Genomic DNA, 24,521 nt, shown 5'->3' on the forward strand with positions numbered 1-24,521 from the left:
AAGAACAATGTCATGTGCTGCTGCTCTCAGGGAGATTGTACAGGGTGGGATGGAATATAGCTGTCCCTGCGGATCCAGGGGCGGAAAAGCATGGCTTCCCCCTCAACACAATATCCCAGAGAGAAACAACACATCACACACAATTGGTCCCAGGGGCATTTACAGTCCCATTTTTGAGCTGTACTGTTGTAGCTGCTCCAGGAGGCTACTATCTGTTTTTAACAACAAAAGTTTTATGTAGACCACTTCACTGAGCAAACAGCTAAGTTTATACATTGCAGGGTTGTTGCTTTTTAAGTCCACACTTTACTGTATCAACAGAATGAAGCAGACTTTAAAACACATACACACAGAAATGGCACAAAGTGATTTGGGACTGATCCATGCCTAGTCCCCAGTCATCAGCTTCATAACCATTTTAATCAGACAGGTTTAGAGGGAAGAAGGCTTTCCTTCATTTTAGCCATGTACACACTGTAAACTTTGTGTAAGCAATTCAGGATGCCTGAATAAGCAGGTCACCTGAAGCATCCCTGTTTTGTGGATGGCAATGGGATCCACTGGACAAATTGTTCCCTTTAATCCTGCTCCTCTACGTGAGTTATTACGTGGACAAACAGACCCAAACAGTTCAATACAGATTCAATAACCAAAGAGCACTTCAATGTCTCAAGACAGTCACACACAAGCAGCCAACAAACTTAACTGCAACAAATAACTAACCATGTTGTGCACAGAAGGCTGAATGGACTGGGCCAGTGTTTTGTGCATGAATTATAAGCCCAAGGAGCAGTTACTCAAGTAATTTGCACACAAAATGATTATAATGCCATTACAGTTCCTTAATCTGACAGCTTTACTTAACTGACTGGTCTCGTCTGTATACCCATTGTATGACAGATGATAATTCAGCATTCCAAACTAGGCAAATAACATGCCAGTTGCATGAGCAATTTTAGATGCTTGATATGAATCACCTTGCTTCCTCCTTAGGGAAGAGCACACCCTTGTTTTGCCTTCTTTTCCAGCACACTTACTTCCAAGATCCCAGGTGTTGCCCCAACTCCTCACCTTCTCCACAAGGCACATTTTTGTTTCATCTTTTCAACCTAGACATTTTCACAAGCAGAATTTACATACAGAGGCTGGCTCAGTGAAATGGTATTCACTGATTTCTGTGGATAACAGGCTGATCTTAGCTGAAGGAGACTCAGATTCAGATCTCTGTTCAGTCCTGTAGCTTTTTAGCTGATATTGGACAAGTCGGTATATATAAAACAGTAACCTTAAGCAACAAAACTGAATATATATTGTTAGGACTACATGGCCTGTCTAATTTACTACACTGCCCCATATTATGGGAAATGGCAAAAAGGTGCATTGACTGTAGTGGGGAGATCATGGACACTGCTGCCAAATGTGGCCTCTCTGAACCATCACTAGGGGCAGAGACGTCATTCACATGCTGGGGCTTAGTGGGTTCCCTGAAGGACTGACCAGATACCACACAAAATACAAGGTGGTTTGGCTCACTGGTCCCATGAGAGGGCATGGTCTGGATGCATCTATTTGTGGCTCCATCCAAGAGCTGGATGTGGCTTGTCACAAACCAGTAAAAGCTTCTATCTGCAGATACCATCTCAACACATTTCGTTGCACAGTTGTGCTTATCACTATCGCTCTGAAAGATCTCTTGCAAAAAAGGTACTGAGCCTCTCTTTTTACAAAGCAGTTGTGCCGTCTCAAAGAACTTAACCCAAGCAGGACATGTTGTTGTTGTTGTTTAGTCGTGTCCGACTCTTCGTGACCCCATGGACCAGAGCACACCAGGCACTCCTGTCTTCCACTGCCTCCCGCAGTTTGGTCAAACTCATGCTGGTAGCTTCAAGAACAGTATGCAGCCATCTCATCCTCTGTCGTCCCCTTCTCCTTGTGCCCTCAGTCTTTCCCAACATCAGGGTCTTTTCCAGGGAGTCTTCTCTTCTCATGAGGTGTCCAAAGTATTGGAGCCTCAGCTTCACGATCTTTCCTTCCAGTGAGCACTCAGGGCTGATTTCCTTAAGAATGGATAGGTTTGATCTTCTTGCAGTCCATGGGACTCTCAAGAGTCTCATGGACTGCATGCACATAAATAGCCTTCAGGGTTGTAGCTTAAGGACTTGCATCCACTGGAAAGTCACACAGGGACTGGTTCAGATGCTTGAAATTCCTCCATGTGAAATGCCCACATAGGCACAGCTGCATTAAGGAAGTTAGCATCCGTTCTGGTACAGCCACGATTTACAGTGCTTCCTGAGGATAATAGATGCAAGCACCGCAGGGGGAAAACACACTGCTTTGCTCATGTGGCTAGTGGTATGTGCACCCAGGGTGGAATAAGGCAGGTGCTACCTCTTCTCTGCATTCAAGGCTATTTTCCATGGGGGAATTTCAAGCATCTGAACCAGCCCAGTGACATACATTATAACAGGTTGGTCAGTTGAACATCTATACAAACACTTACTTCAGTTAAAGACTTTTTACTTTCCCTGACCCATCACAAAATGATTACTCTTATTCCATAGCAATATCACACTTCTAGTTAGAAATCCACAACTTAGTGGTGGTCCCATGACAGTGTGCCTGTCTGGGCCAATCAGCAGGCCACCCTCATGACTCACAGGGATGCAGAACACGCATTAATAGAAACAAGGGTGCCACAGTTGCCTCGGCTGTGAAGCGATAGCAGAGGCAAGCTGAGAGCACTAGGACAAAGAGGTGTGGCTTTCTTCATGCCATGATGGATACACCTCCTCTACTGCCAGGAAGCCTGGATTCTGGGAATGTGGTTTCTGCCATGCCTATGGCTGACATGAAGAGGATCAGCCCTAAAGCACTCTTGATGGCGCACCAGTGCTTAAAGCCATCTGAATTGGGGTCATCACTACATCTTGTGGGAGTGAATTCTATAGTTTAACTGTACACTGCGTGAATAACTTTCTTTTGTCTGTTCTGAATCTTCCAGCATTCATTCAAAGAGAGATGAGGGCAAAAGAAAGCTCAGGCACAACTTACGGTAAAGCTTTGCCCCCCCCACATCTGATGCTATAGCTTAGGTAGCACAGGTACAGGGCAGGTGCCCCTCCCTGTCACATTTATCATGCCAAATCCTGTGTAGATAAGCCTTAGATCTTGTCTAGTCAATGATTAGTTGTTCTGTCTTGTTATGAAGTCGGTTGCAAGTTAGCTAACCTGTTTACAGACACCAGGTTAGAATCCAGTCTAGCAAGCTATAATAAACATTCATTTTCATGAAACAAATGTTGGTTGAATGTCTAGACTCACCTTGAGATTGTCAGTTAATTCATTTTAATTGGGATATCATGATCCAGCAAGGGAAGTCTGCATTGGGTCATCCATACACAGTCAAGTATCTTGCATTCAGCATCTGGGGTTGCACAAACACCCAGGGGATCATTTAAGCCTACAGGTGCAACTTTGAACAAGTAATCAGCATCATCAGGTGAGAGAGTACTGTACTTATATCTTGTTTAAAGAGCTACAAATCCATTTTCCTTTCCCCTCTTCCCTTTAAAAGGTAGTAAATACTGCCAAAGCTGGTTGTGTCAATTATATATTTAGTATGTACATGCAGATCCCTGAAAGAATCTATAGGCAAAGGCAAACCTTTGAGTCTGGAATTCCAGGGGATCTCTCTGCATGGAGGAATGAGGGAAAGATCGCTGTCTTTCGCTTTCCCTGGCCTGACCTTCACATCTTCTTCATATGTGTTAGGGGGGAGGGAATTGGTTGCTGCTTTGTGCCTGCCCACCAAAATACCCCACCTAGGTGGCAGCCCTACCTAACAAGGCTGGCTGCACAAAGTGTCACTCATTCATCTGTTCCAAGGTAGAGAGACAGGGCTTTTTTCAGCCAGAACTCATGGGAACTCAGTTCTGGCACCTCTCAGGTAGGTGCCATTGCCATTATAAAAGAACAAGAGGTGTTCATGGTGAGTTCCAGCACCTTTTTCTATAAAAATAGCACTGGGGAGACTTAATGACACCAGTTGGCAACAAGCTCAGAGCACCATCAGCTGGTTGCCACTGTAACATTCTGAATAGCACACTTTTTAGACTTGTTGTGGTGCATGCATACTTGTGTGCAAACTTTACCAGCATGGGTCAGCCAACCGACCAAATCAATTCCAGGACCTATCTTGAGAATTCAGCCTCACATCACAGATTTCCCTCTGAGAAAGTTGCATGGAGAATTCTGATGATTCCATGGGAATCATCCCTAAAGCCATCAAGTGCAGGCTAAACATTACATCATTCTTAAAACAGTTGGAAATTATACACCAATTTAGCTGAATTCACAGCATGCCCCATCCCAACATGGCAGAGCGAATAACAACAGATTAAAACACAAACACAAAAATGCCTCTCTAAAATCCTGTTGCGATCCAAGTAAAACAGCCAAAGAACAAAACAGCAGCTGAGTGTCCCAATCACCAACCAGCTTCTCTTTAGCCCACCACAAACCAACCTCAACAGAAATGGACTGCTTGCAAGTGTGCTGAAAGTCATACTGGAGCTATTCCCCAGCCTTAAGTATACTCTCTGTCTTTGAGGAGTTAAAGCTTCTCGAATAGAGACACTTACTGGCTTGATTCCTTAGAGAAGTTAACAGAGCAATCCTAGTCATGTCTACTCAGAAGTAAGTCTCTATTCTGTCCAACAGATCTTATCCCCAGATAAGTAAGGGGGCATAGGACTGCAGCAAAAAAAATGTGTTTATGGACTTATTTATTGTAATTTCTATACCGCTTTATATTTTTAATAAAACCCTTGAAGCAGTGTATAGCATATGGTGTCCTCTCTTTATCATATGGGATTATTTCTTAATACTTCATGTAAAGAGATTCCCTGGCCCTGGCAAGACTCCATGGGGAAGAAGTCCTTAGCTAAGCTATCAATGGTGCCTTTCTGTGTGTACTTGGCCAACCCCAGAGAGCACAATCAAACATCAAAGAGGAAGTTGTCTCCCCTAAACCCCTGCCTAGGAAGGTGTCAGCTGCCTCCCCCACACTCCCCTCCTGACTCTTCTGCCAGCGCTCGCTCCACCTGGTGGGCTGCCTTGCCAGCCGCTGCTACTGCGACAGCTCCTGCACTTTCTGCAGACACAACCCTCGCATAACAGGAGAAGAATGGTGCTCTCTGTTTCCACAGCACAGCCCCTGCATCTGCACCAAAGGCAAAAGGAACCACATCCCCAATGTAATCGGGCAGCCTCACACTTAAGGCCTTATGTACACAAATCCTTTATCGAAAGGCATTTGGGGCTTTCATTTTCACCTCACTTTTCGTGTGGACATTTGCTGCTCTTCAGGTTTAGTTATTTCGGCAAACCACTCAACTTTACCCAACTTTCTTCAATGGACACTTTTGCACTAAACACACATCTGGGATATTTCCAGCTCTCTGTATACATTGGGGAGAACCAATATGGCACCCTTCAGATGCTACTGAGCTCCCATCAGCCCTAGGTAGCATGGTGAGAGATAATGGCAGTTGTAGTCCAGCAATGTCTAAAGAGCACCATGTTGACTATCTCTGGTGTGCATCCTTGTTACACACAGAGCCACCTGTAAGACACACAGCACTTCCCCTTGCCAACACAAGGAAAACAGTAAGATGCAATTCTTTGACACTTCAACACTATGGCTTGGGGAATGTGCTTGAGGCAGAAGCAGCGGTGGTTGTTTCTTACCCATGAGAGCTGCACTGAAGCGGCTCTCACTTCAGAAACTATCCACAGTTTTTAGAGCTTTCCATTATTTCTTTTCTTTGCGCTAGCTAGTTTCATCCCAAGGGACTGACCGGTGGGATACAAAGCTGCACTGTACTAGGCCGGACTGCTTGTCAATCTTCAGGGTCAACCCAAGACACTGCCTACAGTTGGAACAGCAAATGGCTGCCCCCCAGATCAGGTACCCACTCCCTTCTCCCCAGTTCAAGTTGCATATTGACCAAGGTTGGTCAAGTTATTTGGGCACCTGGTCCCTTTCCCAACAGAGCAAAAACACAATAATAAATTAAATAAGGGGTTTCTGCCTTTTCATGTTCACCTGATACAATTGCCTCACTGGTCATGATTTTCTGGAAAATGTTGACTAGGAAAAATTTAAGAACTTTTTCCTATGCAAATGAAGTTGATTTGCATAGGGTGATTTGAAAATGGGGCAAGTAGAGAATGGTCTAATTCACGTTTATTTTACTTGCATTTAGTAAACCAAACTTTTAAAAAGTACCCAATTTCTTACCACAAATGTCTGACCTGAAATATATGTATCCTCTTCCCATACTAGCGATAATCGCCTGGAAAAACATTAATTGAAACTTCGGAACTCCCAAGCTTGCCTCATAGCGCATTTGCAGTAGGTACCCATTTGTGGTTACTAATGAAATGGGAAATTTTCCACAGTAAAATGAAGCACTAAGGAAAATAATTCCAGAATTACTTCCACTCCACATCACTGCCTAATGCAGGCTTCCTCAAACTCAGCCCTCCAGATGTTTTGATACTACAGTTCCCATCATTCCTGGCCACTGGTCCTGCTAGCTAGGGATCATGGGAGTTATAGGCCAAAAACATCTGGAGGGCCGAGTTTGAGGAAGCCTGGCCTAATGATATGGCCAGCCCTCTCCATCTTTCCTAGGACTAATGTTGAATGGTAGGCAGTAGCTCTTCAGTGTCTCAGGTAGAGCGAGTGGTGTAGTTCAACTCTAGATATGAATGGGCCAAGTTCACATTGCTGGCTAATGGAAGCCAGCACAAGTCCCACTAGCACAACAGGTCACGTGTGACCCCCACAAGTCCCCCCAACCCCAGAACAGGACACAGGGGCAGGTGAAGGGAGGAGATCATTCCATCTCACAAGCAGAAACACTTGTACTGAGTGAATGATCACCACAGTGAGACCTTGAATCCCACCCAATGGTCTTATACCCTAACCCCTAACCCTTTAGGTGTCCTGCTAAATTTGGGGCCTCTCATGCCCTGCCCACTTTGCTGAGTGGGGCTCTGGACACCTGCCCCCAATTCCTGTGTTGTTGGCCCTACTAGGCAGTCCCTCGCCTGCTGCTTGACCCTTTCAATTGATAATACCAAGGACTGAACCCAGAGTCCTCTGAATGCATTGGTATGTGTTCTTCCCCTGAGCAATGATGGTCACTTTTGAAAGCCAGTCACCACCTCCAAGGTGCAGGGAGAAGGCAGGGAACTCTCATCTCAGGGCTCTGTCTCGCTCAGATATATTCAGACAAACTACAGTAATAACTATAATGAACTATTCCCATTGCGAATGACTATTCCCATAGTGAATGAACACTGTTACTATTATCCAACAGCGAAGCTGATATCTGGACACAAAAATGGACATATACAGTGCCATAAAGGTGTGACAGGAGGTTACATTAAAAGACCTAGGCTGCAATCCTAGGCCCACATATCTCTGCGGGGGTTACTTCTGAGTAGACATGAGTAGGATTGCACTATACATCCCAGGTTTCCTGAAAACTGCAGATTCAGGAAGTGCTGGACAATTGTCAACTATTATCTATTCAGATTACATATACACAAATAAATGACTCTTTGTAGACTGGTCAGTTACCATTGGAATAAGACAAACCTATGAGAGCAGTCCTGTTGAGCTCTGGAGAGTGAAAAAATTGTTTTAAAGGTTTGCATTATAAATGCAGAAAGCCAGATTCTCAGGTACTGATGCAAACTGCCCTCACCAGCCTATAATGTCAGCTGGTCCAACCACCTCCTAAACTGGTAAAGTGAGTAGACATTTATTTATTATATTTAGATTCCTTTCCTGCCCTGGCCCTAGGGCAGCATGCTGGTTGCAATGCATCCAGGGATGAGTGGTGGAGGAAAAGTTTCCAGTGCTTTTCCAGTGAATTTTTTCCTTGTCATAAGGTCATTATTGACAATAAATGAATGCAGGTTGCAAATACAATGTTAAGTAACCTTGGCAGTTTTAGTTTTGTTTACTGAATGCAAACAAAAATAAACAAGCATTCTATATCAGAACACCCTGTAGGGCATCGGAAATTTTTCTCAGCGTAAAAGGGAAATTTTCCCAGTGCAAATTGCTGTCATGTGTAGAAGTGAAATTTCCCAGAAAATAATTCCCAGTTCAACATTTTCTGGAAATCCCACATCACTGAATGCTGCCTTTGCTTGCTGCATCTTCTCAAAACCCCTGAAAAGTAAGACAGCCATTCGATAAACTGCATAACTGAGCAAATATTGGAACATTCGGACCCACCACATTGGCCTGTATTGTATATGAACAAGAAAAAAGATAAAATTACAGTACAATCCTGTGCAAGCTTACTCAGAAATAAACTTCAATGTGTGCAATGCAACTTACTCCCACCAGGTAAGAAAGGAGATTTTAGGAATAACTTTCTGACAGCATGGGCGGTTCTGTGGTGGACCAGACTACCTAGTGGGCTCGCCTAATCTTTGGTTTTTAAGCAGAAGTTGAAGAGATGCTCATTTGGAGTGATGCGGAGGTAGTTTTCCTGTACCTGCAAGGGCATGGACTAGGTGAGCTTTGTGTTCCATCTCTGTGACTTTAAGCATAAGTGAATAAGAACATAACCTAAGATCAGCCCTGATGGATAGGAAAGAGGCACCTCTAGTCTACCAACGCTCTCCCCCTCCTGTGGTTTCCAGCTGCTGGTATTCAGACTCGAATATTGGACACAGCCTTATCCTCCACCCATCATGGATTTGTCTAAGCCTCTTTTAAAGTCATCCTAAATTGGTGGCCATCACTGTTGCTTGCGGGTGCTCATTCACATTGCATAAAAGGTGTGTAAGGCTGCAACCTTAATGTATTTACAGAACGGCAAAGATAGGCTTGCTTATTAATACGGAATACTTCACTTGCAGAGCTTAGTATGTGTCTAGACACCCAGCTGGTTTACAACACTGGGGTTCACTCTTGAGCTATTCAAAGAAAAAAAAATTGTTCCCGAGAATGTGCAGAGTACCTTTCCCTCGCCACTGAGTAACCCTATCCGTCCCCATTGCTGCGATACACTCAGGCTAAGGAGTCACTCTGCCATAAGACGACACCTCTCCTTAGAATCGTAGCACTAAGCATTGCGTCCCTTAATACTTAAAAGGGCTTTAAAACAATTCATTAAAAACACAAGGGACACTCAGCTCTCCACCCACCTCCAGATACCATTCGGCAGCCACGCCTTCCTCTTCCTTATCTTCCCCCGCACAATCTTGCAGACTAAACTTATAAAGTCTGCGAATATTTATTACACGGGGGAACTAAATACACCTCCCTTACAATTCTGTTTTGGAGCAACAGCAAGACCGGAAGCGAAAGAAGGGGCGGGAAGGGGGGTCAGTCCTTTGATCTCTCTCTCTCTCTCTCTCTCTCTCTCTCACACACACACACACACACACACACACAGGTGCGGGTACTGAAATCCTCCCCCGCTTCGCGCCAAACCGGCTCCAAGTGTCGTGTTCACCTTTTCATCTCCTACAGTTTCACTGGACCTCGCCTAGAGGGTTTCTGGAGCACCAGATGTATGTCAAGGAGGTTCAACTACTCTCTCTCACACACAGTATTTCTCTTAATCCTTTCAAAAAGAAGCCGGTTGTGTCACGATTTCACACACCCACACACCCGATTTGTTGTTTCTTTGTCCCACGAGTATCAGAACCAAAATCCTCCCCCAAGCGGCACCCTCGACTCCTTCTCCGTCGGCGGAATGGGGCTCCGTGGACCTCAGCGAATCCCCCCTCTCTAGGGGTGGGTCCTGGAGGGAGACGGACCCGGCTGCGATGAGGGACTCTTCGCTCGCCACTTTCCCCCAGCCTCACAAACCCACCCGCGGCGTCCTGGCCAGTCTCGGTCCCGAGGCAACGCCTGTGGGGCAAAGATCCGTCTCAACCCACCCGCCCATTCATTAAACGCTGTAGAGAAACCCACGTTTTAAGGGACTTACGAGCAACCACAAGTCACATTCGGCTGCTTAGGCAGGACGATCCATTAAGGACAAACTAGCTAGCAATCCTTTCCGAAGTACCGATACTGCCCCTTTCCCACGCTGAGGGTGGGGGGAGCAAACGAACCATTCCCCCTTACCTTTATATTTATCCATCCTGGATCCTTCCTTTCTTTTTATTTAGTTTTCAATTCTGGCCGCGTAGGGCAGGGAGACCTTGCATAGGAGGAGGACTTGGGCTTCCCACGCTCGCCCCTGAGTTAAAGCCCTCTCCCCGCGGGATGCGCCGGCTCGCTCCTTCCTCGCCTGCGCCAGGCTGCATTGGCGTCCCAAGCAGCTCTGCCTCTGCCTCTCCAGTTCTCCTCGCTCCGGCTGGCTCCCTTCGCGCCGAGCGCCGCCCCTTCCGTGACGTCACGGCAGCGGGATCTACTGGGGCTAAAGGAGCTGGCTTGCCCGAGGGGCTCTTTGGGGAGCGGCGGGGCCTCTGCGGTGGTTGCCCCTCGAAAGTTGCATCATCATCATCATCACACGACGCCCATCCTCCCTTCTTGGTCAAGTACTTATCCAAACGTGGCAGAAGCACTTATGTATTAGTTTATCGTTAATAAGGGAACAAAAAAGCAGCTGTTTTCGCCTCGCAGTGCCAACGCCTTGGAAACGGAGAGATCGGCTTCAAAGAGAATGATCAAATTCGGAAGGTGGTGGACTCTCCTTCCTTGGAGGATTTTAAGCGCAGGTTGGACGGCCACCTGTCGTGAATGATTAGCTGTGGTTCCTGCATTGCAGGGGGTTGAACTAGATGAGCCTTCCAACTACGATTCCTCCGTGCTAGATAAGGAGCAAACTGCAGGAAGAAGAGGGCGCGGGCGTTTAATAGGCGAGGGTGCCGCCTCCCTCGCTGGAAACGGTCTTTGCAAAGCGAGAGAGAAAATCAAGAGTTTGCCAGCGGGGATGCAAGTTGGAGCGCGGCGCTGGGCAGAGCTGCTGCGAAGGTTAGAAAATTGGCCAGCGGAGTCGGAGAGGACGAAGGCTGCAATCCCACAGCACTGTTGGAAGTGCTTCCCTGCCCTTCCGGACAGGTTAGAAATTGCAGCGACTTCCGCCTCAGCCAGGGAAAACACTCCCTTCCCCCGAACCCTGAGTTATCTGCAAGATTACACGAGCTGAACACTTTGAAGCCAGAATGTTTGCTGAATATGATTTGTAGAGCAGGAGCGATTTTACGCATCTTTTTTAAAAAAAGCTTTCTCTACAGTTGCAGAAGGAGAGGGATGCATGGGAATAAGTCAGTGGCTGTTTGTTTCTAGCCTTAGAACAGGAGAGGGAATTCTCAAGCCCTGGCATCATGCAGCCCTCAAAGCTTCTAGAATCTAGATCCAGAGACTCTTCCCAAGCCCAACCCGCTTCTGACTCCGAGTGTTTTTGCCTGCCTGGAATGTGTCCTTGGACTCTGGTGATTCTTTTTGCTTCACCCTTGCCCTAGGTTTCCCCTAGAGCAGCCCTTCTCAACCTTGGGTCCCCAGATGACTACAACTCCCATCATCCCTGGCTGCTGGCCCTTCTCACTAGGCTGCCCTAGATTTCAGTGGGATAGAAATACAATGGTACCTCAGTTTAAGTACTTAATTCGTTCCGGAGGTCCGTACTTAACCTGAAACTGTTCTTAACCTGAAGCACCACTTTAGCTAATGGGGCCTCCTGTTGTTGCTGCTGCACCACCGGAGCATGATTTCTGTTCTCATCCTGAAGCAAAGTTCTTAACCCGAGGTAATATTTCTGGGTTAGCGGAGTCTGTAACCTGAAGTGTATGTAACCTGAAGCATATATAACCTGAGGTACCACTGTAGCTAATAATAACTAATAATAATAATAATAATAATAATAATAATAATAATAAATAATAAATAATACAGTAATAGGAAAATACAGCTCGGTTGCAGGTTCAATGGTTTACATGCCCTGCCCTTCCTCTTTTAGGCCTGTTTAGCAACCTTGCCTATCTGTGCTTTCTTCAAAAAGCAGGCAAGAAATAACAGAAATACTTCAGAATTTGTCCCGCAGGGTTGGACAGAATGAGGGGACTGCCTCAGGCAGCTAACACTGTAGGACAGCAGCAGTCCCTTGGCTCATCCTCCTTGAGTCCTGAGCCTTGTGTACTAGAGGGGCATGACCTACACTCCCTGAACAAGCCTGCCTCCCGCAGGTGCTAGGGCCATTGCTAGGGCCAGTTTGCATGCAATGCACGATTGAGCAAATGTTCAGGTTCCTAGAGAGATTATTGTAGTCACCATGGACCTGCTACTGCCAAGCTGCCTGGACCTAAGCCATGGTTTGGCCTACTGTTGCATCCCAACTGAGGCTTGCAGTTTGTCTCCCCCAGATAAACCACAAACGGCATTGCCTGAGGGGATAAACTTAAGAAAACTTAGTGATTCACCTGTGTATTGAGCATACTCTCTCACTTTGTCTATTCAGTATTCCTAAAGATTGCATAAGGACTTGGATTTGGGACATCATTCTGAACACAAGAAACGCTAAGCCTTGGTTTCCAAGTACGTAAATACATTTAGGAATTGGGACTCAGGGAGAATATGGAAAATGCATGATAAGCAGTAACTCCAGCCATAATTAACTCAGCAGGACAGCATCACACATTTACTGTTTTAATTGGTCCTACTGAGTTTACTAGGATGACTCTAAAGTAAATTTCCTAAGCGGTGTAGTTGTAATTTTAACATCCTGGTAAATAAAAGGAAATCCTTGTTTCAGATGTGGATTAAGTCCTTTGAAGACAATTGCATTCTGTGAAACATTCAGATATTCCACAAAGGATTGGCAGCTGGTTATCTGGGTGGGATGATAGGCAATTTAAAGCCAGAGGCTCCTGAGGAATTTATTCCTGCTGTATTTTTAACTGAAATGTAAATTGCAAGGTACTAGTTACATAATAATCAGCAGCATAACTTTTGCACCAAAAGGTCTTTCCTTTGCCTAAAGTGGAAAAGCTTAATGAAAGCTTCTTTGCTAGGCAGCCTAAAGGAAGGATATGGTTTCTCAGAACTGTGAGGTTACCATTTGTTTACTAATGGGGGGAAAGGCCATCCGTTAGAAAGACATATTTAACATTTTCACTCAGTATAGTTTGAGACAACTACATAATAGGATTAGACAACGGAGGTAAACTGGCTTTGTAAAAAATTAACACGTCCAAGGCCCTTCCGTATTCTGGAATGTGTACATTTAGAAGATATTTTGGTGTATGCTGAAAACGTGTACTGCTAGTGTTTCTTAGAATTAAAAGAAAATTGACAGTAGCTCCTTCTTTTTCTCCTTTTTATTATTTGGACAAAAAGCAAAGACTGCCATGTTGGCCCAGAAAGAACATTTGCAAAATTTCGTTATTAGGCTAATAGTGCGCAATCTTTAGAGTCCTGTCAAATTCTTCATGGTAGGAGGAGAATGGATACACCTCATCTCCAGTTAGAGTGCCCTAAGGGTAAGTCGTAGTTAGAAATAAGTACCTGGAACAGAATACTCTCTGTATTTTCAGTACAGAAATAGCGAAATATAATGGATTTTTTAAAAAGAGAAATACTTGAGGTCTGTGCTTTCTATACACCATCTCAATCAATACTTCAAGGGCACCAGCATTATACCATTATAAACAGCCAGGATCTCCCACCTGGAGCTCTTTCTGCCTCTCTGGTCTATCTAAAATATGATACCTGTTTGCTTGTGTGTGTTTTTTAAAAGCTTATGCAGGATCTCCTGCACTAGGATCTCCTTGTGACCCATTCTCCATTTCAGAATGGCAATTGGACCATGTGCTACCTTCCTTTTCTCCTTCTAGTGATACCAGTTCCTTTTAGCGTAGATGATGACCATAATGATACATTAGCCCACAAACCAATAATTAAGCTTCCTGGCTGCCATTTTTAACCTTCAAATATCTCAAGTTAAGAAACAAGTCATGGCAAAACCTGGCATCATAAAGTCATATTAAACTAATAGCTCTGGGGAATAATCCTGAGTCACAAGAGGTAATTATGAACAGTAGTCAAGGCATAAGAGCCTCTGGCATTCCGAAATTGCACAGATGTGATGTTGAACAGCTTTGGGTTCCCCAGGAGATGAAGTGTCGGGGTCAGTAATGAACATGCAGTAGAATAAGAAGTGCTTGAGTGGACTGTACCACTGCAGAGGCCAGGGGTGTGGTGCCATTTTAAATGCTTCCGCGTGTAAAAACAACAACCTTTAAAAACTCTCTGCAAATAAATAAAACCTAGTTCGTTAGGGAAGCGTAGCCCTTTATCATTCAGGATCCTAGCCCCAATTCCATGGCACATGTAGATCAGGCTTTGGTCTGCAAATGGACTCAGGTGTGACAGAGTCACTGTACTTTCCGCAAGGGCATTCACTCCTGCCATTATGGTCCTATCACCTTCTTCCAATTATGCCTTAATACAGTCCTGCCCTATGACATTTGCCTTTGTACAGATTTACAGCAGTTGAATGTAACATTAGACTCTTGTCACTTAGGACGGATTACTTGGATCCAGAGAAAGGCAAACTAGGGGCCTCTCCAGACATCTTTTAAAAAATGTATTTGTTATTATTTGGGCTCGTGATGTTATCAGGCTGGTTATACATTATCTTGCTCTCAACACTCTTTGCACCTGCAAACGTTTAAGGGTCAACAGAGTGCTTCATTTCCAGTCAATGTATGTCCCATAACTTGCTGCTGACATCCTGTAGCCTTTTATAGCATAAATGGTTTTTTTCTGGGTTGTTGTTTTTTGTCCCACTTTCATTGCACTATAGTCCAAAGTTGCCCCTCCAGACAAATCACAGAACAACTAATAAAGCGGAATGATGTGTGGATGGTACAGTATAAATCCACCACTTGTTGGCATCCATCTGTCTTGGGAGAAAATGAAAGAGTGTGCCTTTGGGGTGAAGTCAAACCGTTGGATGTAGCCAGCCTTCATGTTTGCAGACATCTTTGTAGCGCAGAGTTGGTCTGCCAATGGACCTGATGCCTGAAGCCAGCTCCCTGTAGAGCATGTCCTTGGGGATCCACTGCTAATGCACTATTATTGCTTCAATTACATGTTGCGGAATACACCCCATTGAAAAAACAATAGTTTGGAAGGGTCCTGGGAAAGTCAAGGAGGTTGGTCCTGGTCTGTATGTTATTTTTGAGCCTGTCCTTGCAATTCAGGTCATATGAAATGCACATCCCCAGACCCATTTTCCTTGCTGCCCCCTTTCACCTCTTTCAACAAGAACCTTTGTTATTGTAACACCAGATAAAGCCTTCTAGTCTTCATTGCACCTGAAACTCAGCACTGGCGGCATCTGACACCTTGCCTCAGGGTAAGGCTGGCCTAGTAAAAATGCTCCCATCCTTTCCCATGAGATAAATGGTGCTTAGCTTCAAAACCAGACAACTCAATCATTCCAGGAAGCGACTAGGAGCCTGCCAGATAAGTGTTGATAGGGAGAGCGCCAAGGGACAAAAGGAGGAAGTTGGACCAGGCAGTGTTGGATGGAGGATTTAAATGGGACTAATGTTGAAATGGGACCAGAAAACACAAGTGACTCTGGGCTGGGATTCTGGTGAGGGTTTCTTGAGAGCAGGTAGATTTATTTGTTTTTAGAGGTGGTCTTAGCTATTTTTCTGCGCCCAAGGCTTTATCCTGGATGGAATATTTTGACATAGTTATCGGCACAGCTGTGCAGATATGATGAACATGTGGTGCCACATCATGAGTGGGGGATGTTTTTCAGCTAGAGAGCCACTTTCCCTTCGAGGAAAGCTTCTGAGGGCCAGATGCCAGTGATAGGCAAAGCATTGACTTAATTTTCCCTCGTGCAGTAGGCCAGTTTCAGCACATACAGATCCCTCACTGTCCTTCATTCAGACAAACAAGAGACATGATAATAGTTCAAGGAAACATTCCGATCAGGCAAAATACTGGGGGGGTGAAGCACAGCCTGTGAAGGGAGTGGCTTGAGAGAGTTTCCAGGGGACATTTGGCCCCTAGGTCTGAGGTTTCCCACCCATGTGCTACGTGGTTACAATAAAAATACCCTTCCCCCAAATTGGACAGCTTTTGCGATTGGTGTGCAAGTGTTGTGATGTCCATTTATTTCATGATAATACTGTACCAGCCAAAAGAAGTTCATTTGAGAACCTGCTAAATAAAATCCATGATTTTGTATAAATCGGGGAATGCAAGTTAGTGGAATAGGTGTGGTAATCTTATTCAGGCAAGACTAGAGAAGGGTGGGCAATGGTTCCGCTCCCCGCTATCCTTTAGTGCTCCCTCTCCATTCATGAAAATACTTTCCTTTTCGATGGGGTTGTGTCTTTACTTTTTAAAAAAGGGAAGCCGAAATTTGTAGAATTCTCATGAGAGCCTTTCAGGCCCGAGCCAGATTGGGAGCATCACTCTCCGTTTTACAGAATCTGCTCTCCCATACCAGTTCTGAGCTGACGAAAGGGTGTTTTTACTGGAATATTCCCAGAGATAAAGTTTTGGGCCTTGGCTTTTTCCTTAGACACAGTGCAGTTCAATCCAGCCAAAGTCAATAACCTTCCGCAGTTCTTCAAAATGCAGCTGCATATGGAGCTGTAGAATTTCTCACATAAACGTATAGCATGAAACTGAATTTATGTCGACATATCATTGAAAAAATAATGGATAAAAAATATTCTGTCACAAACTTCAACACAAACAAGACAAGTGGGAATAGCTTCTGGTTGACACATCTATTGTGAATGGTTTCTTTTCTCTCTCCTATCCTCCTTGCCCCCCCTCCACTTCTGCTGATTTTTATGTGAGATGAGAAGTCAGCTTTGTAAACAAGAAAATTTCAACCCTTATTTTCCCAGGCAGCCTAACAAATTCCACTGCTGTCTGCTAGCATCACTATGCATTTTGTGGAAATAGGTCACATTCTGCATATCTCTAACTGAAGTTACTATTGTTTACTTTTTTCCTTTTTTTAAAAAAAAAAAGAGAAGTTGAGATAGTTGCTTCCCTACTTGGAAAAAAATCACTGTAATTCAAATGACTTTTTTGAAGGGGTCTGATCTATGCGCATGAGATCCTCTGGTAGAAGCAACTGAGAGAATATAAATAAAAGTTCAAAAGGAGAGGGAAACTTCCAGTGGGGATGAAACAGTTGAAATTCACTGGTTTGATAGGAAGATGGATGACTGGAAATACTGTTCTCTCTGACACAATTAGAACTTTATGTAGGACTTAAAAAAAAATATGTATCTGACCAAACATCCTGCTGTGAGGGTATTTCAGTTCTGCAGGAGCAGAACAGACGCATTGGCCCCAATCCAACATGGAGTTAAGCCTGCTTAAGCCTGTGGATTCAATGACCTTAAACCCGTTTAACTTAGTGTTGGTTTGTGACCTCTCTGTGCAAAAGAGCCTTAACGAATTCTAGATATCCACATGTTAACTACTGCTTTTCAAGCTGTGCCTTCAAAATTCATTTATTTCAGTCATTTATGCCCTCCTGTTCCATTAGAATGTTCACCGTGTATTAAAGTTTTTAAAATTAAAATATATATACAGTATGACAATAATAGCAATAATGCAAGACAACAACGGATAAAAGGAGGCAGCAAGCATCCTTGACATAAATGAGCCATCTAAAAACACAGCCACAAATTTAAAACGTGCATACAGAGCAGATAACACATTTAAAACATTGCAATAATTAAACTGAAAGCTGTGATCTAAGCACAGAAGCCAGGCAAGAATAAAAGCCTGTTTAGGTGTAAGGTTTTAGAGATGGTGAACTCTCCTTTCTTGGAAGTTTTAAAGCAAATATTTATCTGAATGAAGGTTGGAGACGGTGCATATGCAGAAACCACTGACCTTTGCATGGCAGAAAATGTACAAAGCAGAGAGTCCTATCTGTTGCTCTCTTACTTCTGAGACTTGTCTGCTTTTTCCTCTGACCCCTCCCACCACAGGCATGTGGCTCCCAGAAGGTTACCCACAAGGGCACAAGGGAATGTGGCCCTCGTTCAGCAAAAAGGTTCTCCATCCCTGTTCTGATGTACATACTGCAGCACTTTGTGCATTTACATCAGCCACTCACCCAAAGGCTTCTGGGTTATCTAACTACAGCCTGCCTGCTTGTCCTGCTCCCCACAAGATGATAATTGGGACTAAGCACTTACCAGGATGCCACAGAGATTTCTCCTGGCAGCCACTTAACATTTAATTGGGGTATTAACGCCACCAAAGAAGCAATTTCTATCAATGATTCATTCACTGGCTGTCTTGGAAACAGTTTAGGATTATAAACTTGCCTGCAGCTTTGGGTTTACAACAACTGGCCAATGCATGACATTCTTTTAATCAAGGTCCACTGTATTTACCATGCCTGCCTGGATTTTAGGTTCCACAAAAAAAGGCTCCCACAATAAATGTTAATATTTTTAACACTAGCGGTCACAAGTTGCTCAGCTGCGTGTTCATTTTCTCAGTTGAAGTATATTAAAAATCCCAGCAAAAGGACTATATTTGTTTATTATAATTAGGGCTGTGTGTATGTATTTTATGATTTTTGTCAGCAACCTTAAACTGTTAGGAAAGGCAGGATATAAATTTATTAAATAAATAAACGTAACCCGAAAGTTTTTGATTTGCTATGTATGCTGACTCCATACCATTTTGTTATTTCTTAATAGTTCACACATCTCCTTTGGTCACCAAAATGCTTTTATGAATTCATATCTTGCTCTTCCTTGTATTATGTCTGCAGCCATTTCTGGCATTTTGATTATGTTTACACTTGCAAGGTAGGCCACTTTGCAGTGCATTATGCCATAATTCATAGAATCATATAGCAGGATGGGGGCTCAAATTCATGCAGGAAACTAGGGTTGCAAACAAAAAAAGAGGACACACTTGCCAACTTCTGCTTTTAACTATGGATCGCTATGATGACTCTCATTTTACATACCCATGAAAAAGAGGAAGGTGTCTTGGAAAAAGAGGACATATGGCAATCCTAAGAAACATTGGGCTCATCTGGGATGTGAATGCAGGTTAAAATCCTTGAAACAAAATCGGAAGAATATGGCAGCATAGTGGCTGTTAAAGGCTCTTGACTTTGCTGGACTCCTGGGACCTTAAAAATAAAAACCATAATCTGTAAATGAATTTTTTGAAAAAGGCACCCTCTCGAACAATTCATGACACTTTCCCTTTATCCAAGCTACAGAACCCAATCTGGACATGCTCCCAAGGTCCTTCTATAAAAGACAGGACTGAAGTCTTATTTAGTTACAGCTTCAAACCAATAAAAGCACAAGCAAAGGGAACAAACAAGTATATTGGTGTGTATGTAAATAACAGTTTTGTTTCAGATTTCTCCCCTTGCTTTGGAGGAAACAATTTTTTTAACAGATGTGGCAAAGGGGGGGCACCATTGAAGTCTTATGTTGTAGTTCCTAAAGGAAGTGGTCCCAAGGAGCCATATATATTTAACAGCAAATTAGTGCTGACATTTGACTGTGTTTCAATCAGATCTAGTTTTTGGCACCGTTATCTGTATTTTTAACATGCTGTGAAGATTCACTTTACCAGCTGCCTTGCTGTGTTGGGGAACGTAGCACATTCCTTCATCATTACTCAGGGGTCAGAAACTCAGAATTATTTTAGTATCAGGGAAACAGGAAATAAAATGAGGCTTTTAGAGTTTGAAGGGTTTTTTGTTTTGTTTTTTGTTTAAATGGGATTAAAAGTCTGCTAGTAAGTTCAGATATTAAAGAATGCCAAGAGAGAAGGATTTGAAGCCCCATTGTGAGGGTTAATAGCAAATGAACAAACTGCTTCTTCACATGGTGGCAAATGTTGTTCATAATGAATAGGAGAATTATCAAGTTTCCTATTTAAGGCTTCTCAAATATGAAGCAACTTGGGGGCTGAAACTTTCAAATTTGACATTTATTCTGAAATTCAGTTGTTAAGTTTTGCAGATCACTGACATGTTTTAGATGTGAGTTGTGACACTGCTAGTCTGGCATGGTGGCACATGCCACCTTAAGCCACAATGGCATCAGGTGACCTGTTTTCATTTGCCCATGTGGTTTGAAATCAAACCTGGTGAGCGAAGGCACAGCACTTTGCAAGTTCCAACAACCAGCTGATTAGTACCAATGCTAAAGTCTAATGCCTGTCAAACATCCTGGTGACTGTATGTGCTTTGGAGGCACTGCTAGTCACCTGATAGATGGTGCCTGCAAAGCCCACTGTTGGCCCAGCTGCATCTTTAGCTGCCTCTCAGATGAAAACAGATGGGGCAGGTGGGCTTGACTTGGCCAAAATAGCGTCACAGACAAAATGGGGAAGCTAGTGGGCTTAATTAGGTCCATGGGTCACAGGTTGCCCATTGCTGTCTGGGCTGGGAGAATGAATCATACGTCTAAACATGAGTTGAAGAACAGAAACTAAATATTTCACTTAAAAATAGGGATCCTAGCTCAGACATGGACAAACTTAAGGCATGTGGGATCTACTCTTTCTCTCAACCCCCAAATCCCAGTCCAGTAACTGGCTGTGTGTGCAGAGCTAAGCCATTTACAGAGCTAAGACAATTGCAAACAACATCCCTTGAGTTATTACCAGGAACGAACTGTATCTATAAACCTACATGTGAGTTAGCACAGAACAGAGATTCTAACAGCTGAATTTAAGGAGAAACTTTTCGCTGCTGTTTTTATGGCAGCAAGAGTCAGAAACTCTTGCTGGTCTACTGAAAATCGGCCATCAGTCTACCAATAAATAGATCTACTTCCTGCCCGCACTTGTCCTAGATTCAGATACAAATTCCCTTTGAGCATATTGGCTGAGTTTGCCATTATGATCTGCAAGGGATTCATCAAGGCTTCGTTCCTTCCTCTTTAATTAGCGCTGCTGTTTGTGTTGCCAACACCTCTGTGGTTCCAGTCTGCAGCCAGCCCTTCAGCAACAGACACACAAGCTCAAAGCACCATTATTGTTCTTTTTTCCTGGGTATGCACATCCTAAGTACCTGTGAGATGTGCCTTTTGAGCCCACAAACCCTCATTGCAAGCTGCATATGCAGTTGCTGGTGTTTGCTGATGCTTACAAAGAAAAGGCCAGATGAGCAGCTTTTTCTGTGGCGACGCACTTTTAAAGTAGGGTGGTGAGCGCAGCTCTGCCCGCTTCCAGACATCCATGTCTGTTGCTTACAGCACAGCATTCATCCTGGTCCTACTTCCTCCAGGTTGGGAAAGGCATAGTTTAATCATCAAAGCCACTTGCTTGACATTCAAAGAATTGACAAATTAGGGTTGCCATATGTCCTCTTTTTCCAGGACACATCCTCTTTTTTTTATGGGTAGAGCTGTCATAGTGATCCATAGTTAAAAGTAGAAGTCTGCAAATGTGTCCTGCTTTTAAAAATATGGCAACACTATTTCTTGCAATGCTTTGGAGCCTCCAACTTATCTATAACGTACGGTGCGGAGCAAGGGAGAGAAATGAATATTTGGTCTGTGTAGTATGAATTTCAGGCACACGTGTGACTTTAGCTTTAAGAAACACTTGTTAACATTACTGTTTTGTTTAATGGCTTTGGATTATTTCCAGAATGGAACAAGGATTCAGAGCACTGTAAATTTTATCCATATTATGCCTGTCTCACTCCTCTTTGTTCTGCAACTTCTACCTCTGCAGCATCAACAACCCTTGTTTTATTCTTCCAGAACAGACTGCACCAGCAATTGCTGCTGAAAGGGAGTTTGAAAAAATACATTAATGCAAGGCTTATCAACCTGGCACCCACCAAGGCATTCTTTCATGCCCTGAGCATGAACCTTGATCCTCTGATACCCAAGCACTCTTTTTCAAACAATTTCTAGCATTTTAAGAACCAGAGATATGAGGCCAGATGTACAGACACAATTGTTCTCAATTTTTGTGAGAAATTTGCCTGCTGTGCCTCCCCTTAAAAACCCCCAATTCCTGTATCAAGAGAAAGGTGTGTGTGAGAAAAGAGGTGAATGAATGTGGTCTGTAACAGGGAGATACGCACTTGGGCAATGGAGATGTGCATTGAGTGTGTGCATGAAGAGAATATGGTGTGGCACCTTGTATATTTTTCCTGGAAGTGGGAAATGCTCCTATAGCAACAGTGTGTGTGTGTGTGTGATCAATATTGTGTAATCTCCACAATCAGGGAACAGCAGGACATAGTTGACTTCCATGGTAAGCCCAAGGTTGTCTGAGGTGGGGTTGAGTAAGCAACAAGGGCTGTATCCTCTTTAATTTTGCATTATGCTGTCCCCATGCTAGCCATGTTGTGTTCATGCTTTCCCATGCTCCTTTCCATGGCAGCCATTTTGTGATTCACTGCACCTTCTCAAAATTCTAAATACGACTACTGATCTGAAAGGTTTGACGGCCGCTGCGTTAACACCTCTACTGTGACTTGAATTATGACTTGCTCATTCACATCCCTTGCTCTACTGTTAGGTTTCCAATGAAGCTACCTATCTACAAATTGCAGGTTTCATATTCTCTAGCTATTATGGGAGACCTGTGGCAGTAGAAAAGGTTTTCTGCCTGTTGCAACCTGAGAACATGCACAGGAAACGTCCAATCACACACTAAAGATGATGCTGGCTATTCTGCAGAAAGTGGGTCATCCACACTCACTTGACACACTTAATCCTTGCAAGCCACAGCAGTGTGAGCTCTGGGAAGGCAATCTTGTGGAGTAGGCATAGGCAAGCAGTATAATGCTGCTGTGTAATTAAACTTGGATCCCAGAAGTATATATAGTAGCTTGAATTTTTTTAAAAAATGGATCACTATTCTTCATCAGTAGCAGTATTTTTACTGGATAATGGTATTGATTTTAAATGCAACACACCAGTTGGGGAAGGAGTGAAAAACAAGAGTAGAAGGGAATGGAAAGGATTTCAAAAAGAAATGAGGATCTGGAGGGGTAGAAAACAGGCCAACCCCCACCCCACCCCAAGTCATACACGCAAGGAGGCAGGCAGTTTTAAAGCATTTGACTCTTTATTGCCCTTCAACATGAAGAATGTTACATGTAGTGTCGCTTGAGTGCTGAACTGTGTTCTCATTTATCCTTGACAGATGTCCATGAGGCAGGTGGTTGTAGCACCTTGGATGCTTCTAGTGAGCAACTTGCTTCATCAAAGCCTAAAGGTGAACTGGGGCCTTATGAGTTCCCTCCAGCCATTCTGTCCCTCCCAGGCTCTACTCGCTGCCTGAAGAGTGTGAATTCTTAAAGGACCAATCTCTGGAATGATAGCTGGAGCTTCTCCCTCCTACAGCCTCTTGCCATTGGGCAGACACAGAGGAAAGAGAGGTATGTGGAAGGTTCTCAAAGGGTTTTGGCTCAGCTTCAGTACCTGGAACTTGGTGGATGGTGGACAAGCCCTGCATGTGGCAGGCTGATTCTCTTCTGACTCTAATGTCAAAGTTGAGGCCATGGCAGAATAGGACTGGGAAGGCCCAGGTTCAAATCCCTAGTAGATGATGACACTGACTGGGTGACCTTTGGCTGGTTACTATACCAAAGCCTAACCGGCCTCAGTGTTGTTATGAGACCAAAGTCCCCAGAGCTGTGGGGTGTGGGCAAACATTGCCCCTTGTTATAGTAGCAAGTACAGTGGTACCTTGGGTTACATACGCTTCAGGTTACATATGCTTCAGGTTACAGACTCCGCTAACCCAGAAATAGTGCTTCAGGTTAAGAACTTTGCTTCAGGATGAGAACAGAAATCGTGCAGCGGCGGCGCAGCGACAGCAGGAGGCCCCATTAGCTAAAGTGGTCTTCAGGTTAAGAACAGTTTCAGGTTAAGAACAGACCTCCAGAATGAATTAAGTACTTAACCCGAGGTACCACTGTATGTCCCTCTCATCAACTGATAACACAGAAGAGGGCCACTAAGTCTCAGCTGCCTCTACAATTGGCAAATAACAGGGCTGTAAAAAGTTGTTCCTCCTGCCACTGTAATGGGCTACCACAGAAGCAGAACAAGAATAATATTTTCCACGTATCCCATATCAGGAGAAGCCAATTCCCTCACATTGATTTATGGACACCATCTGACTGCCAAAATGGGGGCCCAGTGAGATCCGGATGGTGGGCTTTCAGCTTTGGGACTCAGCCCCACATGTTCCAAAGCAATTTAACTCCTCTTTTCCTAAATGTGCCCTCTGAGTGACTTTCCCTAATGCTTGTAGCCATGAAGGGCCTCTCTTTACCAAGGACTGTCCCACTTCCAAAATGCCCTCTGTCTTCCTGTAAACATTTGATAAAAAGCAACCCTTTGTCCCAAAGTACATCATCTGCCATCAGTGCAAAATCTGTTTTATATCAAGGTTTTGAAAGGGTGAACATTACACAACTAAATACATGAAACAAAATATCCAAAGAGCACAATAAGAA

General features: G+C 43.9%; 1 protein-coding gene across 4 annotated transcripts in view; it reads right to left on the bottom strand.

Moving 5' to 3' along the window:
* The window catches only part of AFAP1L2 (actin filament associated protein 1 like 2), a 77,059-nt gene extending 66,539 nt beyond the window's left edge, over window positions 1-10,520 (bottom strand). For 2 of the 4 annotated variants that reach the window (XM_077930249.1, XM_028730210.2), the window contains exon 1: window positions 10,172-10,519. Coding sequence is in view for 2 of the 4 variants with exons in the window: in XM_028730208.2 (XP_028586041.2) it covers window positions 10,172-10,187 (16 nt within the window). In the remaining 2 variants the exon portion in view is untranslated. Of the gene's footprint in view, window positions 1-10,171 lie in introns of all 4 variants that reach the window. The other 2 variants (XM_028730208.2, XM_028730209.2) reach the window with 2 other exon arrangements.
* Between the last annotated feature and the right edge of the window lie 14,001 nt (window positions 10,521-24,521).

The sequence above is a fragment of the Podarcis muralis genome, chromosome 6 (assembly GCF_964188315.1).
Source record: "Podarcis muralis chromosome 6, rPodMur119.hap1.1, whole genome shotgun sequence".
Lineage (NCBI taxonomy): Eukaryota > Metazoa > Chordata > Lepidosauria > Squamata > Lacertidae > Podarcis > Podarcis muralis.